Source organism: Typopeltis vanoorti, chromosome 14, assembly GCF_054136105.1.
Source record: "Typopeltis vanoorti isolate ZY-2024b chromosome 14, IOZ_Tvanoo_1.0, whole genome shotgun sequence".
NCBI lineage: Eukaryota > Metazoa > Arthropoda > Arachnida > Uropygi > Thelyphonidae > Typopeltis > Typopeltis vanoorti.
Genome location: NC_143562.1, coordinates 52,922,213 through 52,947,385, shown reverse-complemented (window position 1 = coordinate 52,947,385; position 25,173 = coordinate 52,922,213). Strand labels below are relative to the sequence as shown.

The 25,173-nt window shown below is 34.3% G+C and overlaps 1 protein-coding gene across 1 annotated transcript in view; it reads left to right on the top strand.

The window, feature by feature from the left end:
• Window positions 1-1,069: 1,069 nt before the first annotated feature.
• sfl (N-deacetylase and N-sulfotransferase sfl) overlaps window positions 1,070-25,173 on the top strand; it is a 118,835-nt gene continuing 94,731 nt past the window's right edge. The window contains exons 1-4 of the mRNA XM_090403904.1: window positions 1,070-1,188; window positions 17,388-17,591; window positions 19,033-19,247; window positions 22,696-22,937. Coding sequence (XP_090260030.1) covers window positions 17,392-17,591; window positions 19,033-19,247; window positions 22,696-22,937 — 657 coding nt within the window. The 5' untranslated portion in view covers window positions 1,070-1,188; window positions 17,388-17,391. The remainder of the gene's footprint in view (window positions 1,189-17,387; window positions 17,592-19,032; window positions 19,248-22,695; window positions 22,938-25,173) is intronic.

The window sequence follows — 25,173 nt, the reverse complement described above, 5'->3', positions numbered from 1 at the left end:
GGGGGAGGGGGCTCTTAAATTATAGCTTAGGGATGCCGCAACCGTAAATTCTATCCTGAACATGACTTACACAAATGCTTTTATTCTTAATATGTGAATAAAATATTAAATGAATTTAATATAAATAATATCATAATATAAATACTAAATATGATAAATTTACATTTTATAAATTTATTATATAGACAGTGTAGTTAGCACAATTAACGAAGATAAAACCAAGCAAAAAGTTTTCATTGTTTTATTTTGTGTTTTTAACTGTAGAAACGTCTTCAATAATACAATGGAAGAATGAGAAATTTGATATACTAAATTTCATTTTATGGAATAATTTTAAGGAACATCCCGTCGGTATTACTGAAGAATTTTTGCACTTTAAAATTATATAGGCATTAAAATAATGCATAGTATAGATTACAGTGTTTCTCAAAAACCGACTTTTAGTTTTCTGTTTTTGTTTACGTTAACGACATATTATTAGTATGTCGCTATCCGCGTTTAGCCATAACTCCTTTACTGAAAAATTTACACTTCCAAATTTAATGATACAATTATTATCGTAATTTCGTACATATCTTCTATATTTATGTATTGAAAACAGATTTTAAAATATAATTTTATTATAAAATTATGCACCTTTTTCATTCTTTTCTAATATATTGTTTCTACCTAGTAATTGTGTGTGATATAATATGTTTTTATTTATTTATTTTTTTTTTTTCTTATAGCTTATATCCACACGATGCCTTTGGATTCAAGAGAATAATGGCTGAAATGGATTGGAGTAATAGAAGGCTATGCAGACACAGGAAGAGCCGATATGTTTGTAGATAATGGGAGTCGGCTGTGGACTGACCTTCAATAAAACTTTCTGCCTACTCTTCCTCCCTTCCTTGTTTTCGATCTAATTAGGCACTTGTTGGTTTAAAAGTCATTCAAACGACCAAGACGAGGCCATTTCTGGTGTGGTCATTGGGTTTGCTGGACACCTACCGGGCGCTACCAGTGCTACGGTATGGTAGTGGAAATTGTTTTGCGTGAAGGAAAAGCCCTTAGCCACGAGGCGCTCCATAGATGCTGTTATGCCAATCAACCTACTATTAAGCGCTGGTTATTGATAGCCTTAAGTCTCAGTATTGTCTCGTTGTTATTTTTTTCTTATTACATTTCTCACTTTCATCTACACAAGTAAGTATCATTTTTTTAAAGTAATAATACAAGTATATTTTGTAGAAGCTTAAAGTGGTTTGTGTAAAGATTATAAAACGGAAAAATGCTACTGTATTATTTACTTTCTTTCCCAAAATATTTCAGGGAAAGGGAGTGGAAAAAATGCTGATCCACTCTATCTTTGACTCCATTGATCTCCAGATTTTATATAAAATATATTTTTTAAATGCTTTATTTATTTATTTTTAATAACAACCAGAAAGATTGGAAACCCACCATACCTTGGGTGATTTTCATTGGAAACACTTGGGTTCAGATCTCATCAAGAAAGAAACTTATATCAGGGTTTTTCAGATGGAGCCAAGTTGCTGGTCTTGTATAGAAGTGGCTAGGTCTATCCTCTTAGGTTTCTTATCATGTAAAACAGGTAAACCAGCTAAAAAACACATGCCTAACAGAAATAACATACAAGCATTGAAGCCTCAGTTTCTTCAGTCATCATTCCAGTAGTTAAAAAATAAAAAAAACCTTGGCATACCAAGAGTTAGATACCCTAGAAACCCTTCTTTAAAGACAAAACACTTTGCATTTACAAGCATTTCAGATCTCTCATATGCAAGATGGTTCTTGCTCACCGGACAGTGAAAATCATCCTTTGCTGCCTCAGCATTTTATACATTTTATTAATTGTAGTATACTTGTTTGTGGGATTATTTGGCCAAACATTGAACACTTAAGAACTAAAAGAAAGCTTATTCCTGCTAAAGTTAAATATTAAAACTAATTCTAGTCATTTTCTGCTCATATATTGGAGTAGGAGAAATTCATACTTAGTTCAGATATTCATCATCTGAACATAGTTCAGATGATGAGCGCTAGCTTATAGCCAAAAATATAGGATCAAGATATGACCATTATCTCCACATCATCATCATCACAGGTAGTGAAGCAGTTGTTTGTTGACCACCTCCGTTTTTTTTTTTTTTTTAAGTGTGTTACATCAGATAACTCTTTATAATTTTAATTATCAACAAAATAAAGCCAAATGATACAAATTGTGTGCACATGCACACACTTATTGAACCTTCCTAACAGAAACAAAGGAAAAATTATAAAGAGTTATTTGATGTAACATGCTAAAAAAAATGTAGGGGTCAACAAACAACTGCTTCACTACCTGAAGCCCACAAATTAATTTGGGATCAGTAATATGGATTCCACATATTAGAGATATTGGAGAAACTGATGTGATTGCTGTTGATGTTTCTGAGACATTTGGTCAGGTCTGGCAAAGAGGCCTGTTTAACATGCTACCATTTTGTGGCTTCTGTCCTTTACAGTTGGGATTCTAGTATTCCCTCTGATCATTCATTACATGTAATGGTGGGTAGCTTCCTCTCTTTGGATTTTCTCAGATCTTTGCTTTGGCCTACTCTCTTCCTAATTGTTAATAAATTCCCTTAGTAATCTCAAAGGGTATCCATAGCTTTGTCAATGACAATAAGCTCCATCTCTCTTTTTGATGTGAACTTGAACTTGTGAAGAACTTATTACTCTGTTTAGGAGGAAAATCTGATGAGAGAACACATTTACCATCACATGTATTGAATGTCTTGAGAGAAAACTTTGCCACAGGCAAAATTTTTTTCACAGGTGTCTTCTCTACAGAAATGAAATAGCAAATTATACAAATAGCAGAAACATACTAAAAAGTGGCAGTAGCTAAAAGTAACAAAAATGGTCAAATTTTCCTAACTAAAAGAAAAATATATATAATTGATTAAACAAATTAGGAAGGATTAGCAGATTTAAAAAGAATCGTCTTCTATAAAGGAGATGAGCATAGACATAAGATCTATGTAAGTTTGTGCAATGAAATGATATTCTTTTAAGTTTCCTTATAAAAAGACTCCATTAGAAACCTGCTTTTATGAAGGATTTTTGTTTTATTCCAGAAAACTTTGTGTTTAGTAGAGATGGCATGTTCAGCAAGCCCTGACTTTTCAGATGCATGGTACTTGATATAAGATATATTTTTCTTGACAGATAAAAACAGATCTTCCAGATTATTATTATTACGTGACACCTCCAAGGACTCATCATGGGAGGGTACACTACTCCACTACATAATTCTTCAACTACATGACACCACCACCATCAACACAACATCACCTGCACCCACTACCACCACCACTGATATAGATTGTCTGTAAATTGTTTGTCTTCTCTTGGCCGATTTGCCTGCAGGATGGAAAATCCGAGTTTCCTGGGGAAAAAACTCTTCTACTACCTCTATATGAGATCAGCTAACTCTCCTTTAATTGAAAAAGCCCATATAAAAATTCCTCTCATCACAATGAGAATCGAACTCAGTTCTTTTCCAATTGAAGGGTGCAACATTTCAGGCTTTCAATTCCAGATTGTCCATAATAACATGAGAAATAGTAAGGAATCTGGTAAATTCCCAGAAAACTAAGTAGAGGAAGCTTTTTCTTAGGAGATAAAGGTGAAAATTTTTCAGACAGAACAAAAGGCCCCAAATATGTTAAGATTTTAAAATTACTGCAATACAATCAGAAATTCCTTTAATATAAGTGATTGGAATACAAATGATTTCCTCTTGAGCAGAAGAGGCAGGGATTTTGTAGTTGCTGAATGCTTCATCGATGAAGACTTCACTGAAACCATTTGACAAGAAAGTTGACCTAATGTATTGCATTTCTTTCTGTAGAGATTCATCTGAAGAATATAAAGAATAAGCATGATGTATTAAGGTCTTGATAGTCCCAACTTTTTGACAAGAATAATGGTGTGATTTTGCATCAGTATAGCTGACTGTGTGGGTTCTTCTGTAATGCTGAGAATTGCAGGCTACCATCAGGTTCATGAAGAATTAACAGATCTTTTTAGATCTGTTAATTTTTATTTTTATTTTTTCTAAAGTGAACTGTATTCTGGGATGAACTGCATTTATTTTGGCTACAAAATATTCTAAATCAGACAATTATCTATTCCAAATTACAAAAACATTGTCAGCATATCCCTACCAATGTGCAGGTCTTGGAAAAATATTGTTGAGGAGATATTTTTCAATGTGTTTCATGAAGTAACTGATAAGAGTTGAAGAAAGAGAACTTTCAATCACCTCCCCCTTCAATCTTTTGGTATAATTTGTTTTAAAAGCTGCAATATTCAGAATGAATAACAAAGTGTCAAAAAGTTTGTCAGTATCAGATGGAAATTTTTCTGGAATAATTGGATGGTATCTGACAATTGAATGTTGGTAAATAGTAACACAATAAGCAAACTGATCTTAACATCTGAAGGGCTTAGATGAAGATCACAAATTTCCTGAATTTCCAGCTTGCTTTAGGCCTGCAAATGGTAATATTCTTTAGTGCTAACACTAGACATTGATATCTTGCTTATTACAGACCTGAACTATTTTAGCAAAACATGTTTGGAATTCAGAGCAGAACTACTTGTTTAATTCTTAGTTCATTTGTGATGCTATTTTTAAAAAAAAAAAAAAAAAAAAAAAACCTGATATTTCATTATTCCTGTTTGTGAATGCGCATGCACAGTTTATGTTATGAATAAATAATTTGATTATGTCTTATGATATACAATTGGCCTGGTTGGCTGAGTGTATAGCATCTCTGCTTTGCATTTACCAGGTGGGCTTGAATTCTATTGCAACCATGGGTGTTTGTGAATGCCTTTAGGTGACAGATGAATTCATCACTGCTTATTGGGTGCTTGAGGTGGCTTGTAGCAATTCCAACCAAAAAAGAGTAGCTTTTCATATCTCATGTATTGCTACAAGAATATACAGTGTCAATTTGGGGGGGGGGGGGTGATATTATTGAGATAGCAGAGAATGCACAATTTGCAGTGCCCCACTAACTAAATCTTGAATGTCTAAAGCACTGATATAGTGATGAACATATAGTGATGTTCAGGCCATCACTGTGTGTGTGTGTGTGTGTGTGTGTGTGTGTGTGTGTGTGTGTGTGTGTGTGTGTGTGTGTGTGTGTGTGCTGAATTTCATTCAAGTCTAGTTGGTTTCCAGCATCCAAATCCTCTGCGCGCACACACACACACACCTTCACATTAGTGAGTCTAGATATATATCTCTCCTGGTCAACAAGCATTAAACTCATGAGGCTCAGACCAAAGTTAACTATCCTATCTAGGAATGAAACAGTACATTCAATGGATGAAGTGTGATATCTACAACTACAACCACCCCTCAGAGGAAAGACCAGTCTCCTGAAGTTTGTTACACCTGATATCTTGACAATAAAATATTCTCAGTTATCATGGTGTAACATGAAAAAATAAATAACATAAATAAAAACCCCTGCATAAAAGGAATAATTTAATTAATAAAATATTCTTGCATCCAGTATAAATTGAGTGAAATGTAAAGGTCTATTGTTTAGTTAAGATAACAAAAGAAAGGAATGTATTAAGATGTATTATGACTAAACAAGGAATTTGTATTAAATAAGTAGCTAACTAAGAATTAATATAGTAATGCGATTAAGAATGAAAGAGTTAAGTACATAAGTATAAAAGAATGAGTCATGAAATACGCTATGTAAGAGGCTACAGATTAAGCATTAAGTAGAATTCTGAGAAAAGGTTTAAAAGGGGGTTAAGATAGAGGCTAATAAGAGAAATAACGGAATATCGCTTAGGGCCTATACCAGGATAGAAACTTCGTTACGAGTTGCCGATCAAAATGACGTATGGAGGCAAAATGCTACCCAATTGGTAGACAGATGGAAAACAAGTAGGAGGCGGGAAAAAGAAGTAAGAAAGGGCGCCGTTAGGGAAGCAGCTATAAAAGGGTTGGTAACCCCCCCTCGAGGCTTTTTGTTTGAAGAGTAGGCTCATTTGTGTTCAGGAGAAGACGTTTAGATATTCAAGAAGGCTTTAGGCCTTTCTGCCTTTTTGCCAGAGGAGAAGAGACGTTTGGATAGTCGCAGTGGTTTTAGTTTGGTTTTCTAGTGGATTTCATGGTGTTCCCGAGTGGAGAGATATGGCTTATATCCTCATACCACAACAAGGAATCGAAGGTGAGCGGGAAAGCTATTTCCGTATTCCTATGTAGAAAGCGAAATATACCATGGAGTCATAGGAAACTGTGAAGATGTCGATGTCCTCGTTTCGGATAGTAGAAGCCGACTGCGCAGATGTTTATATAGCCCTGAATTGCAAGAAGATATGCAAGCAAGTTCGTTCAGTAGAAGGTAAAGGCCCGTAAGTGAAGCTAAAGAAAGGTATTGTGAATTTTGTCTTATGTTAACTAGAAGTTGTTTGTGATAGGTACCATTGTCATAATAAGGAACTGTTAAAGTGATTAGGGAGAAATTATAATAGGACTTTAGAATTTGATAGAAAGTGTTAAAAGTAAGTTAGCTAGAGTTGATAATTTGTGAATAATTAATTGTCCTAAGAATCTTGAGTGCCTACTATATTGTAAAAGGAAAGTTAATGACATAGTTGTGTGTTAATGAAGTAAATGGTTTTGTTAATGTTGAGTTTGATTAGTGTGAATTGAGTAATCAAGTAGCCTGAGGAATTTGAATGCCTAGTGTGATGTGTAGAGAATCGGAATTGTCATAAGTATGTGCTAGAGTAGTTAATGATTTTGTTAGTGTACTTGAAGTTGAATAATCTAATAGTGTGTGGTAATCTAATTTGTCCATGTTAAGTGAATTCATGTTTTTGTATGAAATTTTGTGTGAAATTTTGTGGCGGCATGATCGTAGTAACTTTTGTCGAATCATAGCCCAACTATTTGTATTAAGCTAATTTTAGTGTGTAAGTAATTTAGTTGAGTATTTTGATATGTACCAGGTTTAGAGAAATAATAAACCTTTTGTTTAATAAAAAAAAGGGTTGTCTGATATCGCTAATCCAATGCGCCGCTTAGAAACATTCGAGCTTAATCACGTGGGGAATTAATGTTAAGAAACGGGAAGTTTAAGGAATTAATGTTGAGTAACAAGAAATAGTGTCACGACTGCATTAGTTACACTTTCAGATATTTGAGTTCTCTTTCTCTGTTTATGTATAAAATATCCTAAACTAAATATCCCAAAGGGCGCAGTTAAAATACAAATACTAGGGATACTACGGGGAACAATAACTCAGATATTAGTAGAAATTTTGGTGATGTCTTGAAAGTAGAAGTTAGAAGAATATAGATGAAGGCAATTTGTAAGACAAACAAAATCGTAAGATAAGTTAGGGATATAACAAGTTCTAGGCACCATCAGATGGAATGAGTTTTGTTGTTCAGTGTAATACCACCCTTTTGCTTATTGGAAGCCTGAGGTGGTCAAAAACAAGGCCGAGACTCCAGAACAAAGTGTCACCTCCCTTCTCATACAGTATTAGTGATTTTATCAGAATTATGTTGTTATCATAGGAAGACCTAGTATTTCTTCTCTTCGGGGTTATCGTGTTAACATGATTATTCTGGAGATGGGCTACTTGCAAATATACTAGATCAGAATGGTAGTGCTATTTGAGGTGTCTGGGTCAGCTGGCAAATAATCTTGTTGACTATAACCTTAGTTGTTCTGTGTTGCTTCTGATAATTATGCTGGAGGAAGTCTGAGTAGTATTTCAGCATTACTTCAAACACACTGAGACCTGGATTTCAAGGAGTTAGTTAAATTCTCCATTTGTATGGCTTAGCAAACAGTTTATTCCTCTACAGAAACTACAGTTGTTAGATCTACTTGTATTTATTGAAGAAGTTTATATCATTATTATTTTAAAAATATAATAAATCCCTACATGTTTCACTGTCTTACTTATAACAGCTTTATGGTCTGTCTTCTAACTGCACCTGTTTGCCAGATTTTTCCTTTGGATGCATATATGTGATATATTTCAGAATACCAGTATATCAGAATTTCTTTGCAAGCCATTCTGGATTACTACAGGTTATCATTCTTCCTTTTGCTTTCCTCTTTCTATATACTGTCCTTCACATGAGTGCAAATTTAATCCAGAGGTTGTTCTAATGACAGATCATTGCACATCTTTCTCATTTTGACAACATATATACACTAAGAATCAACATTTCTAGAATATTATCTATTTCTACAACCTTGAATTCTGATTTCTGAACCATTTTCCAGTGGGTTTTGTTAATTTTGATAACAATGTTGACTTTATTGATATCAAACTCAATTCTGGCTTGTTTGTCACAAAGAAAAAAAATAATTTTCTTCCATTCTTATTTTTGACATCTTCCAAATCTCCATACATACTGTAGGATAATCACCCAAGATATTGGTTTCCTTTTTCACTTCTGGTATCAATTTATTTCCAAACAATGGCTAACTCTGTACAAATCACAAATATATCTGACCTTTAAATGCTGTTTCCACATTGAGGATAGTGCTCTATTGCTACCCTATTAAAATCTGAAATATAGAAGTGATCACTTAGGTCAATTATGGTAATTTCATTCCATTTACTTTCAAACAAATATTCATTTTATTATTATTATTATTATTCAGGCCTCCATGGAGTCAAAAGACTCATCGTGGGAGGTCCTTCCTAAGAAACACAAAGTTTATCAAGACTCATCGATGGGAGGTCCCCCCTAAGAAACAAAGTCTATCATACCATTCCTTGAACTCATTGACCGTTCTCGCTCTCACCACTCCATCAGGCAATGCATTCCATGGGTCAACCACCCTCCATGCAAAGAAACCACTCCTCACCCTTTTGCTCACAGTTTCCTTTTGTAACTTCCAGGGATGGCCTCTTGTCATCACTCCTTCCCGCTGTTCAACCAAGCGAAAGAACTCCCCAGTGTCAATCTTGTAACCACCTCTCAACAGTTTAAAAGTCTCAATCATATCTGCCCCACCATACACAACTTTCTGATACCTATCAGACAGCCAATCCTGAATCCAGTTGACCGATCTGACATCCACCAAACTGCAGTCCACATTCCCTCAGCCGATCCTCATAACTATCATTGTACAGTCCTGAAACCATCTTTGTTATCCACCCTTGTACCCTTTCCACAGTTAATTTATCCCCTTCAAATCCTGGGGACCAAATCTGAGACAATAGTCCACGTGTGGTCTGATCAGGGTCTTATACAACAGAATGATAACTGTTTTTATCTCTGCAGGTCAGTGTCCTTCTCATTATTGCAACAATCCTCTGTGTTACCTTTACCACCTTTGCAATATGTCCCCTAAATTTCAGGTTTCTATCACCCAGATCGCTTGTCTCCCCTACTTCCTCCAGTATAACTCCTCCCATAGAGTATGCAGTGTCCCATCGATGTTTCCCAAACCTCAAGACCTTACATTTTGCTGCATTAAACCGACACCCCCATTCATTTGCCTATCTATCTAGCTTATTCAAATCCTCTTGCAGGGCTGCCGCATCTGCACTATTACTAATAATCCTTCCCAGCTTTGCATCATCTGCAAACAACTGAATAACCCCTTGCAATCCACTGACAATGTCATTGATATAAAGGTTAAACAATATAGGTCCCAGTACTGAGCCCTGTGGGACCCCACTTGTAACCCTCTGCTTCCTTGAAACTGCCCCACCATACACAACTCTCTGATACCTATCAGACAGCCAATCCTGAATCCAGTTGACCAATCTGACATCCAGACCCATGTGCTGCAACTTAAATACCAGCTTATCATGTGGCACCCTGTCAAATGCCTTCGCTAAGTTTAAGAAAATGCCAGTATATGCCTTTCCCTCATCTAATGTTCTTGTAACTTTATCATAAAAGGCTAGCATATTGCTAAAACAAGAGCCCCTTCACAAATCCATGTTGACTCTCACAGATAACATTACCCTCATCTGCCCAATGCTCTATACGGTCCTTCACTACTTTCTCCAAGATCTTACTAACTACTGATGATACACAAACTGGTCTATAATTAGACACGTCCAGTCTGCTACCGCCCTTATGCAATGGCACTATCTTACCTTCCTTCCATTCCATGGGCACGTTTCTAGCAGCCAGACTTTCATTGAAAAGCCAGGTCAAAGGCACTGTCAGTTCCCTAGCACATTCTCTCAAAACTCGTGGTGAAATACCATCCAGTCCCACAGCTTTACTAACATCCAGAGTACTCAGTATTTGAAACACACTCTCCTCCTGTACCTCTAAACCTTGAACCTGCCCTATCCCTCTAGCATTAAAACTGACTCCTCCAGGATGAAATACTCCAATAAAGTGTTCATTGAACAATTCTACTATGTCCTTTGCATCAGTCACTCTATTCCCATTTTTATCCCACAATATCATTCTTCCACAGTTATTTCTCCTCCTACTGGCCACATACCTAAAAAAAATTCCCTAGGATTTTCTTTGGATCTTAGGGCTAATCTCCTCTCATATTCCAGTTTCGTCTTCCTTACCATATTAGTCACTCTTCTGGCCTGTGTCTTATACTCTTCATGCATCTTCTCTTCTCCTGTCTCCTTATATCTCTTCCACAGCCTCTTTTTCACATGCAATTCCTGTTTAATATTGTTTGTCATCCACTTTACTCCAAATTGTGTCCTCTTGTTCACTCGTAGTATACAACTTACTATTGCTGCTAATAAATATTCTTTCATAATTTCCCACGCACTAATGATATCCCGGCCTTCCAATTCTTCCCTCTATGAAACTTCCCCAAGTTGACGTCTTAGACTACTATAATCACCTGCCTTATAATACCTACAAAAATGCATAGAAAAACAGAAATCTGTCTTTATGTGTTTCATAGATTTTGAAAAAGCATTCGACAAAGTCAGACACACTAACTTAATAGAAGTCCTTCAACAAATAAGGCTAGACGAACAAGACATAAGACTAATAACAAATCTGTATTGGAATCAGTCAGCTACCGTTCAATTAGACAACATTACCACCAGGTGATATTAACATCAAAAGAGGAGTGAGACAAGGATGTATGCTCTCACCACTCCTGTTCAACATATATGCAGAGGTAATCTTTAAAAAAGCATTGGAAGAATGAGAATGTTCAGAGGGAATCACAATAAATGGAAAGATTGTTAACAACCTTCGATATGCAGATGACACCGTGCTAATTGCAGATAATATTATGGATCTCCAAAAACTCATTGACAGAGTATACATAGAAAGCCAAAGAATGGGAATAAATATAAACATCAACAAGACAAAATACATGATCATCAGCAAACATCCAGCCTCATCAATGAAACTGACACTCAATGGGAAAAATATTGATCAAGTGTCAAGATATAAATATCTTGGTTGCTGGCTTAATGAACGGTGGGATCCAGAAATAGATATAAAGACAAGGATTGAAGTTGCACGGCAGTCCTTCATGAAAATGAGAACAGTATTCTGCAATAAAGACCTAAACATGGAAGTCAGATGCCGAATGCTGAAATGCTACGTGTAGTCTATTCTGCTCTATGGAGTTGAAACATGGACATTGAAGGCGACAGCCATCAAGAAAATCGAAGCCTTTGAGATGTGGCTATACAGAAGAATGCTAAAGATATCATGGACAGAAAAAATTACCAATGAAGATGTCTTAAAATCCATTGGCAAAGCTAAACATCTTGTACAAATAATCAAGAAACGAAAAACATCATATCTTGGCCACATCATGAGAAACAGCAAATACCAACTTCTACAAACTATTTTGATAGGAAGAATTGGTTGCAAAGGAACTAGAGGAAGAAAAAGAATATCATGGTTTGACAACATCAAGACACGGACAGGAAAGAGCAGTGCACAACTGCTCAGATTAGCACAAGAGCACAGTTTGTTCGCCAAGGTGGTCACTGACCTTCGATAGAAGATAGCACAATAAGAAGAATAATACCACATACGTTCCCGTCTCTTTGATGCTCCTGCATGTCTATTCATTTTCCAAGTCAAAACCATATGCTCACTCTCTCTCCAACTGGTGGGAGAGATGTTTGTATGAATGAATATTTATATTCATTCATACAAATGAATTGGAATTGGCATTTTGGTTGATTGTCATCCTTTCATAGTTCAGTTCCACAGTTATAGGACAGCTTTTTTCTTCTTTATTCATTTCCTCTGCTACTGTCCTCTGGAATGGTCTCCTGAAATATTTCTTAAAAAAGTGTAATCTTCAGATCTTTGAATTCACTGTTATGGAGTTCCTTCTTTTTTCTCAACTTTTGCCCATGTCTGGTACTACATGGGGAAAAAGTTGAGAAAGGTTAATTCAACCTGCAGTGTGCACTGTAGGTTGAATTAACATTTCGTGTCTGATATATCATGAGCAGGGCAGGGATTAGTATATTGTTCTGCAAATTGTGTCTGTACTTTTTGAAAATAATACTTTTCATTTTGTTGAACATTTTTTATATTTAGTATGAAATGAACTATTGATTCAATATGACTAGAATCTCTCTCTCTCTCTCTCTAAGAAATAGCTTAACTCTTAAAAGACTGGTTGTAAATCATGTACTAAGGCGTGCTGTTTACTTTTAATGATATTTGTTTTGATGTTGGTTTTGGAAGCTAGTTGCTTTAAATGACTTAGTACCTTCCCAAACACTGTAAGGAATACTAATGAGTATTAATTAAAGTACATCTGCCATCTTAATTAGCAACCTTTATAGTGTTTCAAAAGACTTTTGATATTCATTAATTACAAAACTTTGGTAGTTACAAACTTTTAGTGCCCTGGAAAGGCCAAAGCTTGTAGTTGTTTCATTAACTGAATGGTAGTTAATGTTGTCATGAATATTGAAAAGCTGATGGAGACATCATTACTCTTCATATGGAAACATATGAAGTTGAGTAATAAAGCTGCATTGTTGATCAGTGATATATTTCTGTACTACTATTAAAAATGAAAGTTAAATTATTCACAAAATACGTAAATTTTTTAAATTTTTTATGTACATCTATTTTCTATGGAAAATATTTCTTGGTTCTAATAAAGCGCATCCACTGTCAATTTTGCTAATAAAATATTGGCCTTCACTAAAAAATTAAAGAAATAAAAAAAGAAATTGAAAATAGAAATTCTTGATATCATAAATAAAGTTTATATTTTAACCTATATAGGGATACAGAAATTTGGGTTGTGAAGTTTGTATATTTTTGACTTATCATTTTATAACATGTTTTATTAAACCCACTTATGAAACTGACTTCTTTCAGATTAATTTCAGCAATGTGCTGTGAAATTAAGAAATATGAAAATTTGCTTTTCTGGGAAATACATCTTATATCATGTTGGAATTTTTTTCCCACTTGGTTAGACTATAATAAATTTAGTTTAATCCTTTATCCAAGTGTAAGCAAACAAAGTTTGTGCCTGAAGTATCTTCAGGACTGAGGCAACTCGTGGTAAAGGTGGACCAAGCTCTCATCACTCCTTGTCTTAGTATTTCCCATAATGCAAAGCACATCTCCTTGCAGACATGTATAATGTTATGCATTAAGGAAAGGGCCACTACCCAGACCAGTTTCGACCTTTATTGATTGTTCAAGTACAGGTCAAACTCCAAAAACTCTGCATTGTTCCCCTCAGTAACAGGTTCACCTTGTCACTGAGAAGAACTCTCAGAACTGGTTGGCTCTACACTGTGGCAGGCTCACCCCACCACCGAGCAGAGCCGCTCATATCTCATCCGAGAGGTAACAGCAACAGCCGTGCCTCAGTTAACTTCATAGGCAACAACACTGCCATTCATTATCCCTCACCCAGGATCTGGGTGACAGCAACAGCCGAGCCTCAGATAAAACTTCATGGGCTACGGCATTGCATTCATCACCCATGCTTCCAACCGGTTTCGACCTTTATTGAGGTCTCGTCAGTGAGAGCCACACCCAGAGGTGGTGATACTAAGGCAGAAGCAATGGAGAAGTCATATTTACCTATACGAGTTGCCAAAAGGTGTACCGGCTTATTGTTAAATTACTCTGGATTTAGAGAAAGATGTTGGAAGTTTTTTCCCACTTGGTTAGACTATAATAAATTTATTTAATCCTTTATCCAAGTGTAAGCAAAGAAAGTTTGTGCCTAAAGTATCTTCAGGACTGAGGAAACACATGGTAAAGGTGGACCAAGCTCTCATCACTCCTTGTCTTAGTATCTCCCATAATTCAAAGCACATCTCCTTGCAGACATGTGTAATGCTATGCATTAAGGAAAAGGCCACTACCCAGACCAGTTTTGGCCTTTATTGAGGTCTCATCAGTGGGAGCCAGACCCAGAAGTGGTGATACTAAGGCAGAAGCAATGGAGAAGTTCTGAAGATACTTCAGGTGCAAACTTTGTTTGCTTATACTTGGATAAAGGATTAAACTAAATTTATTACATCTTGTATCATGTTGGATTACTAATCATACTGAATTTACTGAAGTATCACATTATTGCTTTTTATGCTTTGTGCAGCCATACTAATGTTTGTATGCTGGCTGTTTGTTACTTGGTGTTATGTTTCGCAATCAGCATCTTGGTAAGCTTCATTGATCACATAGTGTACTTAGTCTTTGTAGCCATATTATCTATCTTCGTTGGCTTGCTATCCATTAATGCAAACATGGATGTGAGACAGCCTTTTGTCTGATGATACAAGGCTGTATCATATTATCCCCTAATGGTGCAAAGTTTTAAGTCATGAAACATTTCAATAGTAAAAGTGGTAATTAGTAAGTAGCTTGCTTCTGTAGCCAGGATTGCACCTTTTAGTAAATTGTTGTGGCCTCTTGTTGTACAGGACAAAATGGAACTCGTACTAAGAATTTTCTTTATTCACATTTTGGAAGAAACTGTTATGATAGCAGTTTCTTCCACATTTGGAAGAAACTGTTATCATAACATTTTATAATTTAAAAGAAAAAATTCATTTATAGAACAGAACCTTACCATGTTTCTTCCATATGTGCTAGGCATTAGCAACACTCTGCTAATTCCTAGCACAAACTACACTTTGAACTATGAGGGGATGGTATAGAAGAGCATTGACTTCTGTTAGATCTCTAACCTCTCCACAATCCATTGGCAATATCACTGACATAAGAACTAAACACTAATGGTTCCAGTACTTGGAACCATTATTATTTTGCTGTACAGTGTGTGGGTGTGTTGATCCACCCACTTCTATTATTCTTCCTCCTCTTTGATCCTGTTCCACATACATATTTCTTTAATATATGTCAGATTTATTGTTATTGCTTGGCATTTCCATGGGTTTATCACAGGACACTGTGCTCTACTCTACACAACTCAGTTTCCCCTACTTAATTCTGCATCCCCCCCACCACCATATGATGTCCACTGATAGTATTTTTGTCTGTAAATTGCATGTGTTAACTAGTCAAGTTGCCTGTGTGGGGAATGTGAAACCCAATTTTTCTAGGTAGATCTTTCTGATTGGCCAAAGTGTAATAAACCATAAGAGCACAACATCTAGTAAACATCTGGAAAGGTGAAAGCTTGACCTCCACCAATGAAAGAAATGAGGAAATCTTGAGGACAGGTTGAGACGCTACTCTAATACTATTTTATGTATTAAATAACTTTTTAAATAAATAAATGGTATTAAATGCAAATTATTATTATTTATTTTTATTATTATTATTATTATTGTTCCGGGAAACTCCAAGGAGTCGACAGACTCGTCGAGGGAGGCCCTAACATCATGTCAAGAACAACTATTCAACATTCTCACAGTATCTATCATATCTTGCCTTGAACTCATTCACAGTCGTAGCACCCACAACAGACTCTGGAAGCTTATTCCACTCATTTACCACTCTCCAAGTAAAGAACCTAGCTCTAACACCCTTGTCAACCACGCTCTTGCCCAGCTTCCATGCATGGCCCCTAGTCCTCCCACCACCAGTCATATTTTCAAAAATATCTTCTGGATCAATCTTATAAAAACCCTTCAGTAATTTGAATGTCTGAATCATATCACCCCTCCTTCGCCTATCGTCCAATTTCTGCAACCCACAAATCTTCAACCTACTCTCATAAGGTTTATTCCACAGACCTGCTATCATCTTGGTCACTCGTCTCTGGACCCTCTCCACTTCCTCCCCATCACGAAGAAACCCTGGTGCCCATAGCTGGGCACAGAAGTCCAGATGGGGTCTTATCAAGGCTCGATACAGAGGAACAACAACTTGTTCGTCTCTGCATGTTAAAGTATTTTTCAGAAGCCAAGTGATTTGGTGAGCTGTTTTAGTTACTTTTGCAATGTGCCCCCTAAACTTCAACTCCCTATCCACCAACACTCCCAAATCCCTGGCCTCATCAATCTCCTGGAGTATGGTTCCACCAATGCGATATACTGCTGGTATTCTTTTCACCCCAAAGTGCATAACCTTACACTTTGCCACATTAAATTGACATCCATTTTTCCTAGCCCAGTCCTCCAAACTATCCAAATCATCCTGTAAAATTTTGACATCCTGTGTACTCATAATTGCTCTACCCAACTTTGCATACCATTTATATCATTTTATGGTATTAAAATTATTTTTCACATAACCATATCATTAATTTAATTTCTCTATGATATAAACACTTTACCAAGGGAATTTACAGGATAGATGCAAACAAAATATTTGATTATGTGGTAGAACACAAAGAGAATCAGAGATCAGCCTGGAAGTTGAATAAAAGTGGAATTATCAAGTTAGGACTGGATTTTTTGCTTGTGGGGAAATGAGTGGAATGTTAATAGAAGTAGCTGAGAGTGCATTGGCAGTGAATGAGTTTAAGGTGAATTATGATAAGCATTCTGTGAATAATGATTACTGTGAATCTCCCATAATTATTCTTCAGACTCCCTGGAAATGCTTGAATAATAAAAAAAAAATGCCTGCCATGATATTGCTGTTGTTGTGATGATATTGCTGATTTGTAACATTAGTGAAACATTGGCTAATTTACAAAAATAAAACATAATTAATATATCATTATTATTATTTTTCTTATATTTAAGCCACATGTGGCATGCAACATGTAAATTTCTAAATGGATTAATTGGCTTTTATTTATTTATTCAAACTTTATTTTTTTTTTTTAAAGAGATTTCAAGTTGTGTAACTTGAAATCCACTTCTTTGATGTGCATTAGGAATAGTCCAAGTAATGTTAAGCTGTATAAGAAATACTCATATATTTTAAATTGATTCCTTTGAATTTCTAATTTTACTAGCTTCATGAAAGTTCCTCGGCAACCAACTTTCCGCTGTCACTCCCAGCCAGAGGGGATCATTAATGCTCCTTACAGTGGACCAGCCAATGTACATGCTTCTAGTGCCCAGCTGCGATTAGATGCCAAGGTTTTAGTATTTGTTGAAACTCAGTATTCGCATCTAGGTAGACAGATATGTGAAATCCTTGAAGCAGGTCGCATCAAGTAAGATCACTACTGCAGTAATTTTAATTATTTTAATTATATATATTTAAAATGACTGTTAATTATTTTAAATAAATAATTCTTTAAAAAAAATGCAATGCCTTCTTTAACATTGATAGATGTCTTTCTGAAAAGTGTAAAAAGATTTTTTTTTTTGGTGGGGGGTAAGGTTGTGGATTACACACTGAAATTGAAGTTAAGAAGCTTCAATTTTTTTTCTTAGTTTTCAATAAAAAACATTTTATAATTTAAAAGAAAAAATTCATTTATAGAACAGAACCTTACCTGATCATGAAGTTGTTGATTAAAAAGGGAGGGAAGGAACAAAAAAAATTATATTTCTCCATTTAAGGAGTATAGTACACCCACAGATTCGAGACCCTTCGACACTTCTGTGCATGTCAACAGAAGGAGAATCCATTACGATAATAGGGTAATCAATCCTTATTGTGGGATGAGTTGTTTATTATTACACGTCGGAAAATTAACTTCTCTTTCATGATCATTGTAGTTAACTGTGTTTCTTGTATAACAGTTGGAAAATTTTGCCTATAATACACGTGATTTCGTGTGTTGGCAACCAATTTTTATGTCCTTCATTTTTTTCTCCCCTTCAGCATGAATCGACTATTCTTGGCAAGTTGCCAAGCAGAGATCTACAAACTGTGGGCATATTATAGTTAGTATGATTGCCTTAGTATCCCATAATGCATAGCATTATGGGAAGGGTCACTAGCCAGACTGGTTTCACCTTTATTGAAGTCTTATCAGTGTGACCCAGACCCTGAAGTCATAACCAAGAAGGAAGTAATGCAGAAGTGATATTTCCATATACAAGTAGCCAAAAGGTATCACACCTTATTAATAAAATACTCTGGATTAGAGATAGATGCTGAAAGTTTTTTCACTTGATTATACTATCAATTAAATATCCAGAAATTATATTCTTGGTTTCATCCTTTATCCAAGTGTAAGCAAACAACGTTTGTACCTGAAGTATCTTCAGAATCGGGCAACTCATATATAGAGGCTAATGACTTCACATCACTTGCCTTAGTCATTAGCCTCTATATACGAGTTGCCCAGTCCTGAAGATACTTCAAGGGCAAACTTTGTTTGTTTACGCTTGGATATGGGATTAAACCAAGAATATAATTTCTTGGCATCTTTAATTTATTGTATAACCGAGTGAAAAAAGTTTCAACCTAGGGACAGGGATATACTACTATCTATTATCAAGGTAAGTAAGAAGTTATGTATTGAAATGACATGATAAGTAGTTGCAAATATTAGTAAAATTATTTGAATTCTTTTATTTTATTTTAAAAATTTGATAAATTTGAAATGGTTTTCTGCTTGGAATTTATCAGGTTGATTAATCTTCTTCCTTTTTAAGTTGTAAACTTTTTTTTTTTTGATATTTTTCCCCCCTTTTTTTCAGGTACAAAATGGAAATTGCAGGAAAGAGCTTGCCTTTACTTACAAATTTAGATAAGGGAAAATTTGCAGTTATTGTATTTGAAAATTTAGAAAAATATTTAAATATGGATAAATGGAATCGAGAACTTTTGGACAAATATTGCAGAGAGTACAGTGTGGGCATTATCGGATTTATAAAACCTAATGAGGAAAGCCTAGTTGGAGCACAGTTGAAAGGTAAGCGGATTATGAAATGATTAATAAAGAACTGTTTCGTTATATAAGGAAGTGCAAGTCAAATCCTGTCAAAAATCCTCCTTTTTTTTTTTTCTTGGTTTTTTCTCCTCTATACAAATATAAAAGAGTTCTTGAGCTTTCATAATCTGTTTTGTATATTTTTCTTGTTCTTTTGCAACTTTTACATTTTGATATACTTTTTTTTCCTGATCTGATCTGATCACACAATTGTTTCAGCTCATTATGTTGATTTAAATCTTTACAGGTCATTATTATATTCTTTATTATATTATATTATATTCATTATTATATTCTTTCATTAATAAGATATTGGATGAAAGTGATGGCATAATGAACAGTATTAATAATGCAATCCATTTGTTAATCTGTCAGTTTGATATATCCTTATTTCACATATATAACATACTGGTCATTTAGTTATATGTAACCTCATCATTGCATATAAAAACAGGTTTCTTCCCTAATAATTTATTTGAATATCATGAAGAGATGTTTTCTCCATGAAATGGCGTTATTCTCATCATCATTTCTCCATAAAGTGCGATTATTAGCTTTCTGTGTTATATTTATGTGTAAACCTATGCCATAACTATGTAGGCATTTGAAACTATCTGATGGAATATGCTTATGTTCTTCTGGCCAATTTTTCAGAAAAAAACTGAGTTTCTGCAAGAATTAACCCTGCCAACCCTGTTTGAAACTGACTAACTCATCTTTAGATGCAGTGTATATAGTAAATACAATTTTAAGTTTCTTTCTAGTTAACTCTTCAGATTAATACTAAAAAAGAATGCTCATTTCCATAATATATAAATAACATGATGTCTGGTTTTGTTTCAGCCTAACTTCAATATTATTTATTGTTTGATTATATTCCTAACAAGAGTTAAATCTAACCTTACATATCTACCTTTAATAGAGTTTGGTACTAATATTAAAAGATTCTTCAATGTTTGTAAGGTTAGATTATATGGACAACAGTGTCAATTGGTTGGAAAGATCTGTGTTTGAATCCCATCTAGGACACACAAAGGTTCTTTGTGTGTCCTAGATGGGATTCAAACCATATGACATTTGCATTTGGAAACTGTCATTATAGTTTGATAAGTAGATTATCAAGTTTTCAGACTTAGATTGTGTTATAGTCTTAACAGAGAATGTAGATATAACATTTTTATCAGGGTTGGTGAAGGCATTCCATTTTTTTAATGTGGCACATTTTGCTTCGGTGCATATTATTATTAATTTGGGTTTGATCTCAGAAAGATGTCCAAGCATTATCTAACAGCACTTTGAGTCTGTTATTTGTTGGGTGAATATATATCTGTTTTTTATACAAAATCTTTCTTTTAAAGCCTGTTTGGTATGTTCTCTAGGAGCATGGTTAATTTTTTTTTTTTTTGTTATTTCAAATTGAACTGTTGCTGTGTACAACAGTGAATTTTGGAATAACATTGTATATTAAACAATTTTTTTAAAAATTGCATATAAAAATTAAAAATTCTGAAAATTGGCATCTTCACAATACTAAAATTATGCCTAAACTCCAACAAATAGCAAGGTAACTCACATTCAGTGTGACCTATTTAGTGTACTCTGCCATTTACATTTTGAAAATTATGGAGACATCTACCATGTTTGAGTAAAACTTTAGTTTAATATAAACCAAAATCAACACTCAACGTTTTGACCTTCATATTGAGGTCATCTTCTGGAGCACATACACTATATACAGAGAAACAAGCTGCACTACAATCTGCATCGTTTGCTAAAGTTATTGATCTGACCTCTGGTGAAAAAAAAAAAAAAAACCATGACTACATCAATGCTAGAATCCTATTATTGTTATTATTTACTGGTTACAAAATTACATTAGGCTGGAGAGCAACATGTTTATATATATATATATATATATTGAAGACATGAGTGTACATATAAATTTCAACCAATTGGTATGGAATAGTTTCCAATACTAGCTGAAGGTTGCTTAAAGTCCTAAAGTATGTGCTAAATACTAACTATTAAGTAGGCTGAATATGTGCCATCCAGATTCTTGGAATTTTCATGCCACCATTATTGTTGATATTAGGGTGGTTTATCAGAATTTTGCAGGCTTCTTTAAATTTTCTTTCATACCAGAAGAAAGAAAAGAAAAGCCTAAAAGAAAGGATACTCTGCCATTTATTTTTCACTTTCGTGCTCTTATCATATTCTGAGTACAAAAAAAAATTATCCTTACGCACACCATGATTCTATTATATCTTCCATTTTTTTATCTATTTTATCTGTTCATTTTACATTTTAAATTCCATTTCATTTTATTGTATTGTAAATTTCATAAGTAAGTTAATAAGTAAGTTTATCCTTAAGAGTAAATTTTGTAATAAACCTCGAATCAGATGTATGAATAATCAGATTTCCAAAGAAAAACTTGTACTATTGATGTGATAAATCAGTTAAGTATAAGCAGCAACTAGTATCAACTGCAGTTAATTAAAGATTGTGAAAAACAAAATTTGAGTCATTTAATCACATTAATTTGAAAAGCTTAATATAATATTAATAATATCTATAAATATTAATAAATATTAATAGATATTATTCTGCTTATGCAGGATAATAGAAATGAATTAAACATGATCAGTTCATGTTTGTTTTACAGCCTCTAACTTTTAAATGTGATGACATTATATTAAATTAAGGAAATTAGACATTCAAGGAGATCTGAGCTTCAGTAAGGATATGTTTTCAGACTGTGTTTTTTATGTGAATCCTAACCATGAAGGGTTATAAACCTGTCACAGATCAAGAACAGTGCTTAGGATTAGATAATCCAAAATTCGTGCTCTTTAGGCTAGTGGTTCAAAGTGACCTTTCAGGTCATTTCAAACATCCATTAAGCTGGTAGTCTCACACTGGTTGATGAAATTCATTTCTCACCTAAAGACATTCAGAAAAATCCATGCCTGCAGCATTACAACAGTATTCCTTGATTTCAAACTGCTTCAAGAAGAAAATTAAGTGATAATTATTTAAAATTTAATATTCTTTTTCTTAGCCTTTCCAAAAGCATAAAAATTTACATATGCTTAAAAAATTCTTATGCAGTGAATTTTTTTTTTATTGTAGCTTTGAATTCAGTACCTCAAAGTTCATCAGAATAGCCTAAATTCGTTTCACTTAGAAAAGAAGATTTAATTTTTCTACCAGTGTAATCAGTCTGTTTGCTATCTCTTGATGATTTTTGATTTTGATTTTGATTAAGGAATAAAAATTTTGATTTTTATTCCTTAATAAAAATCAAAATTTTTATTAAGGAATACAATAATAAATTTTTCTTTTAATTTTATTTCTTCAATGAAAGTATTTCTCTGAAATTAATGTATGTGCCCATATCTCATGAGTTATTTTGTCTTGTTTGTTTTAGGTTTTCCTTTATTTGTGCATACAAACTTGGCACTCCGTGACTGTCAGTTGAATCCTAATTCTCATATACTGCGGCTCACAAGAGCTGGTGAGGTGTATTATGGTAATTTGCATGGAGAGGACTGGACAGTTTTTCAACCCAATCACTCAACATATGAAGCTCTTGCTTTGGCTCGTGCTCAGTCATTTCATCCATCATTAGCAGCAGAAGGAATAAATCCACTTTTAATCACTGTGATACAAGTAAGTTGTATCAAAACTCAGAATTAGAAGATTATTATATTTAGTACATTTTAAACGTTGCCAGTATTGTTAAACTTAAAACATCTAGACGTCTAATGCTGCTGCTTAATTATGATAACTGTTTAATGATTTGTGTCATTCAAATAGAAAAATAAGAAAATGATTGCAGACAATCTTTAAAAAAAAAAAAGGTTTGTTTTAGATTAGCATTCTTGTGTAATGTAACAATATTCATTATTGCAAAAGCTGAATCTGCATTTTTTTTTTTTTTTATGTGCATTGCAGACGGTCTGTTTCAAATGGAAAGTCATAGTAGTCTCTAAATGGCAACTTTCATTGAATTCCATTGGCCAGTTAGGAATTATTTATATTTTACAATTTTACTAATATAATATGGCTTAGGCCTATAGTGAAAAAAAAAAGGAAAAAAAATACATTGTCATCATTTCAAATAATTTTGGGGAGGGAGAAAAGTCAAAGGGGAAATCTTTTATCAAGTAGTCTTGAATCTAGGTTTGGTTTAACAGAGAAAATTACTGCATTGTACTATATTCATACGAACAGATAAGCAGCAGCACTTACATTATTTATATAAAATATCTTTTGAAATCAATCAGAGATAAATTTTTGAATATCCATATTTCTACTGTTTTTGCAAGAACCATCATGATGCCTTTGACAAGTTTATTTGCAAGACTCTGTTAAAATTATGTGATCATACTCATAATTCCATTTATAGTTTCATATTTTGTCTCTGTCACAGAAACATCTTCAGGAATACAATATTAAATTTGTAATAACACACATAAAAACAGACAATAAGTGGAAGAAATTAGATTATTTTATGCATAAAGTCTTATGAGGAGGATGCCCTTTATAGATGCTGTTGGGCAGGAAGCCTAAGAATTAGTTGCTCAAGTCATGGGAAGTTTAACACAACCACATTTATTTGAATTAGGCTGTTTTTTTTTAAAGTCTGCTGCTAATTCTAAAAAGAGGGAACATATAGATGATCTGTTCCCTCCTGACACTTCTCAACCTTTTAGACACTGCCTCCACTAATTATTTCAGCTGGAATGGGAAAATTTGCAAGCAGCCATCTGGCCTTGCAATGCCCTCTGTCTCCTCCATGTGCTGACTTATTTGTAGAAAACTTGAAAAAACATTTCCTCACATCTACAAGCAAAAAAACCTTCACTTAGGTATATATAGATGACATCTTTATCATCTGGAAATACAGTGTTGCTGAGTTACATCATTTTCTTTTGTCTATCCATTTCTTCCATCAAAAAATAAAATTCACTTTGGAACTTAAAAATGAAGGAAAACTATCTTTCCTGGATGTTTTAATTTTCAAAAACCTGAAGGAGGTTTCTCTCTTTTAGGGTATACTGCAAGTATACACTAAAAGTGTATACTCATAACAGATCATTACCTACACTCATCCTCATTGCACCATATATATCACAAAAACTACATATTATACATATGCTCAAAAAAAAAAAAAAAGGGTAATCTGCATTATAAGGGATGAAGAAGCTGAAGGGAGAATTACAGTCTCTATTCTAACTACCTGTGTGCAACGGATGTTCTAAGAAAATCATACAAATAAATACTATTCACTACCCTCATTCCACAACAAAATCCCGACATTCTCTACAGAACTTCTGTTTCTATATTTTACATTCATTGTCTTTCACTCAATGTCACTAGTCTCCTCAAATCTCACAACATAAGAGCGGCCTTCAAGTCCATTTTAACCACACTAGGTTTACTTCATTCACCTAAAGATCGCAACTCTTTCTACAAACATCCTGGGGTTTATGATATCCCATGTTCCTGTGGCAATTTTTCTACATAGGGCAGATATCTAGAAGTTTGGAAATTGGAAGCATGTTGTATACATTAATAGTTAATAACAGAGAAGACATCTTAGGCCTAGCTTTTCATTTCTCCCACACATCCATTATAACATTAAATGGGATAAGCACTCTATGCATTACATAGTGGACAACTTCACTGCTCATAACAAAAGAATCTTCTATGGTCATCTGTTCACAAGGTACACTCAATAGGACCTAAGGATTGATCCTGAGTGATATCTGGGAATCGCTCATTAACTTTCTTTTGTACCCAGACTTTAACTTTTCAGCCAACTATCTAATACACATCACTGAACAATAGCTAGCTCGTGCCACTCTCGACTTTTTTTATGTTTTAACTTATATTGTAACTG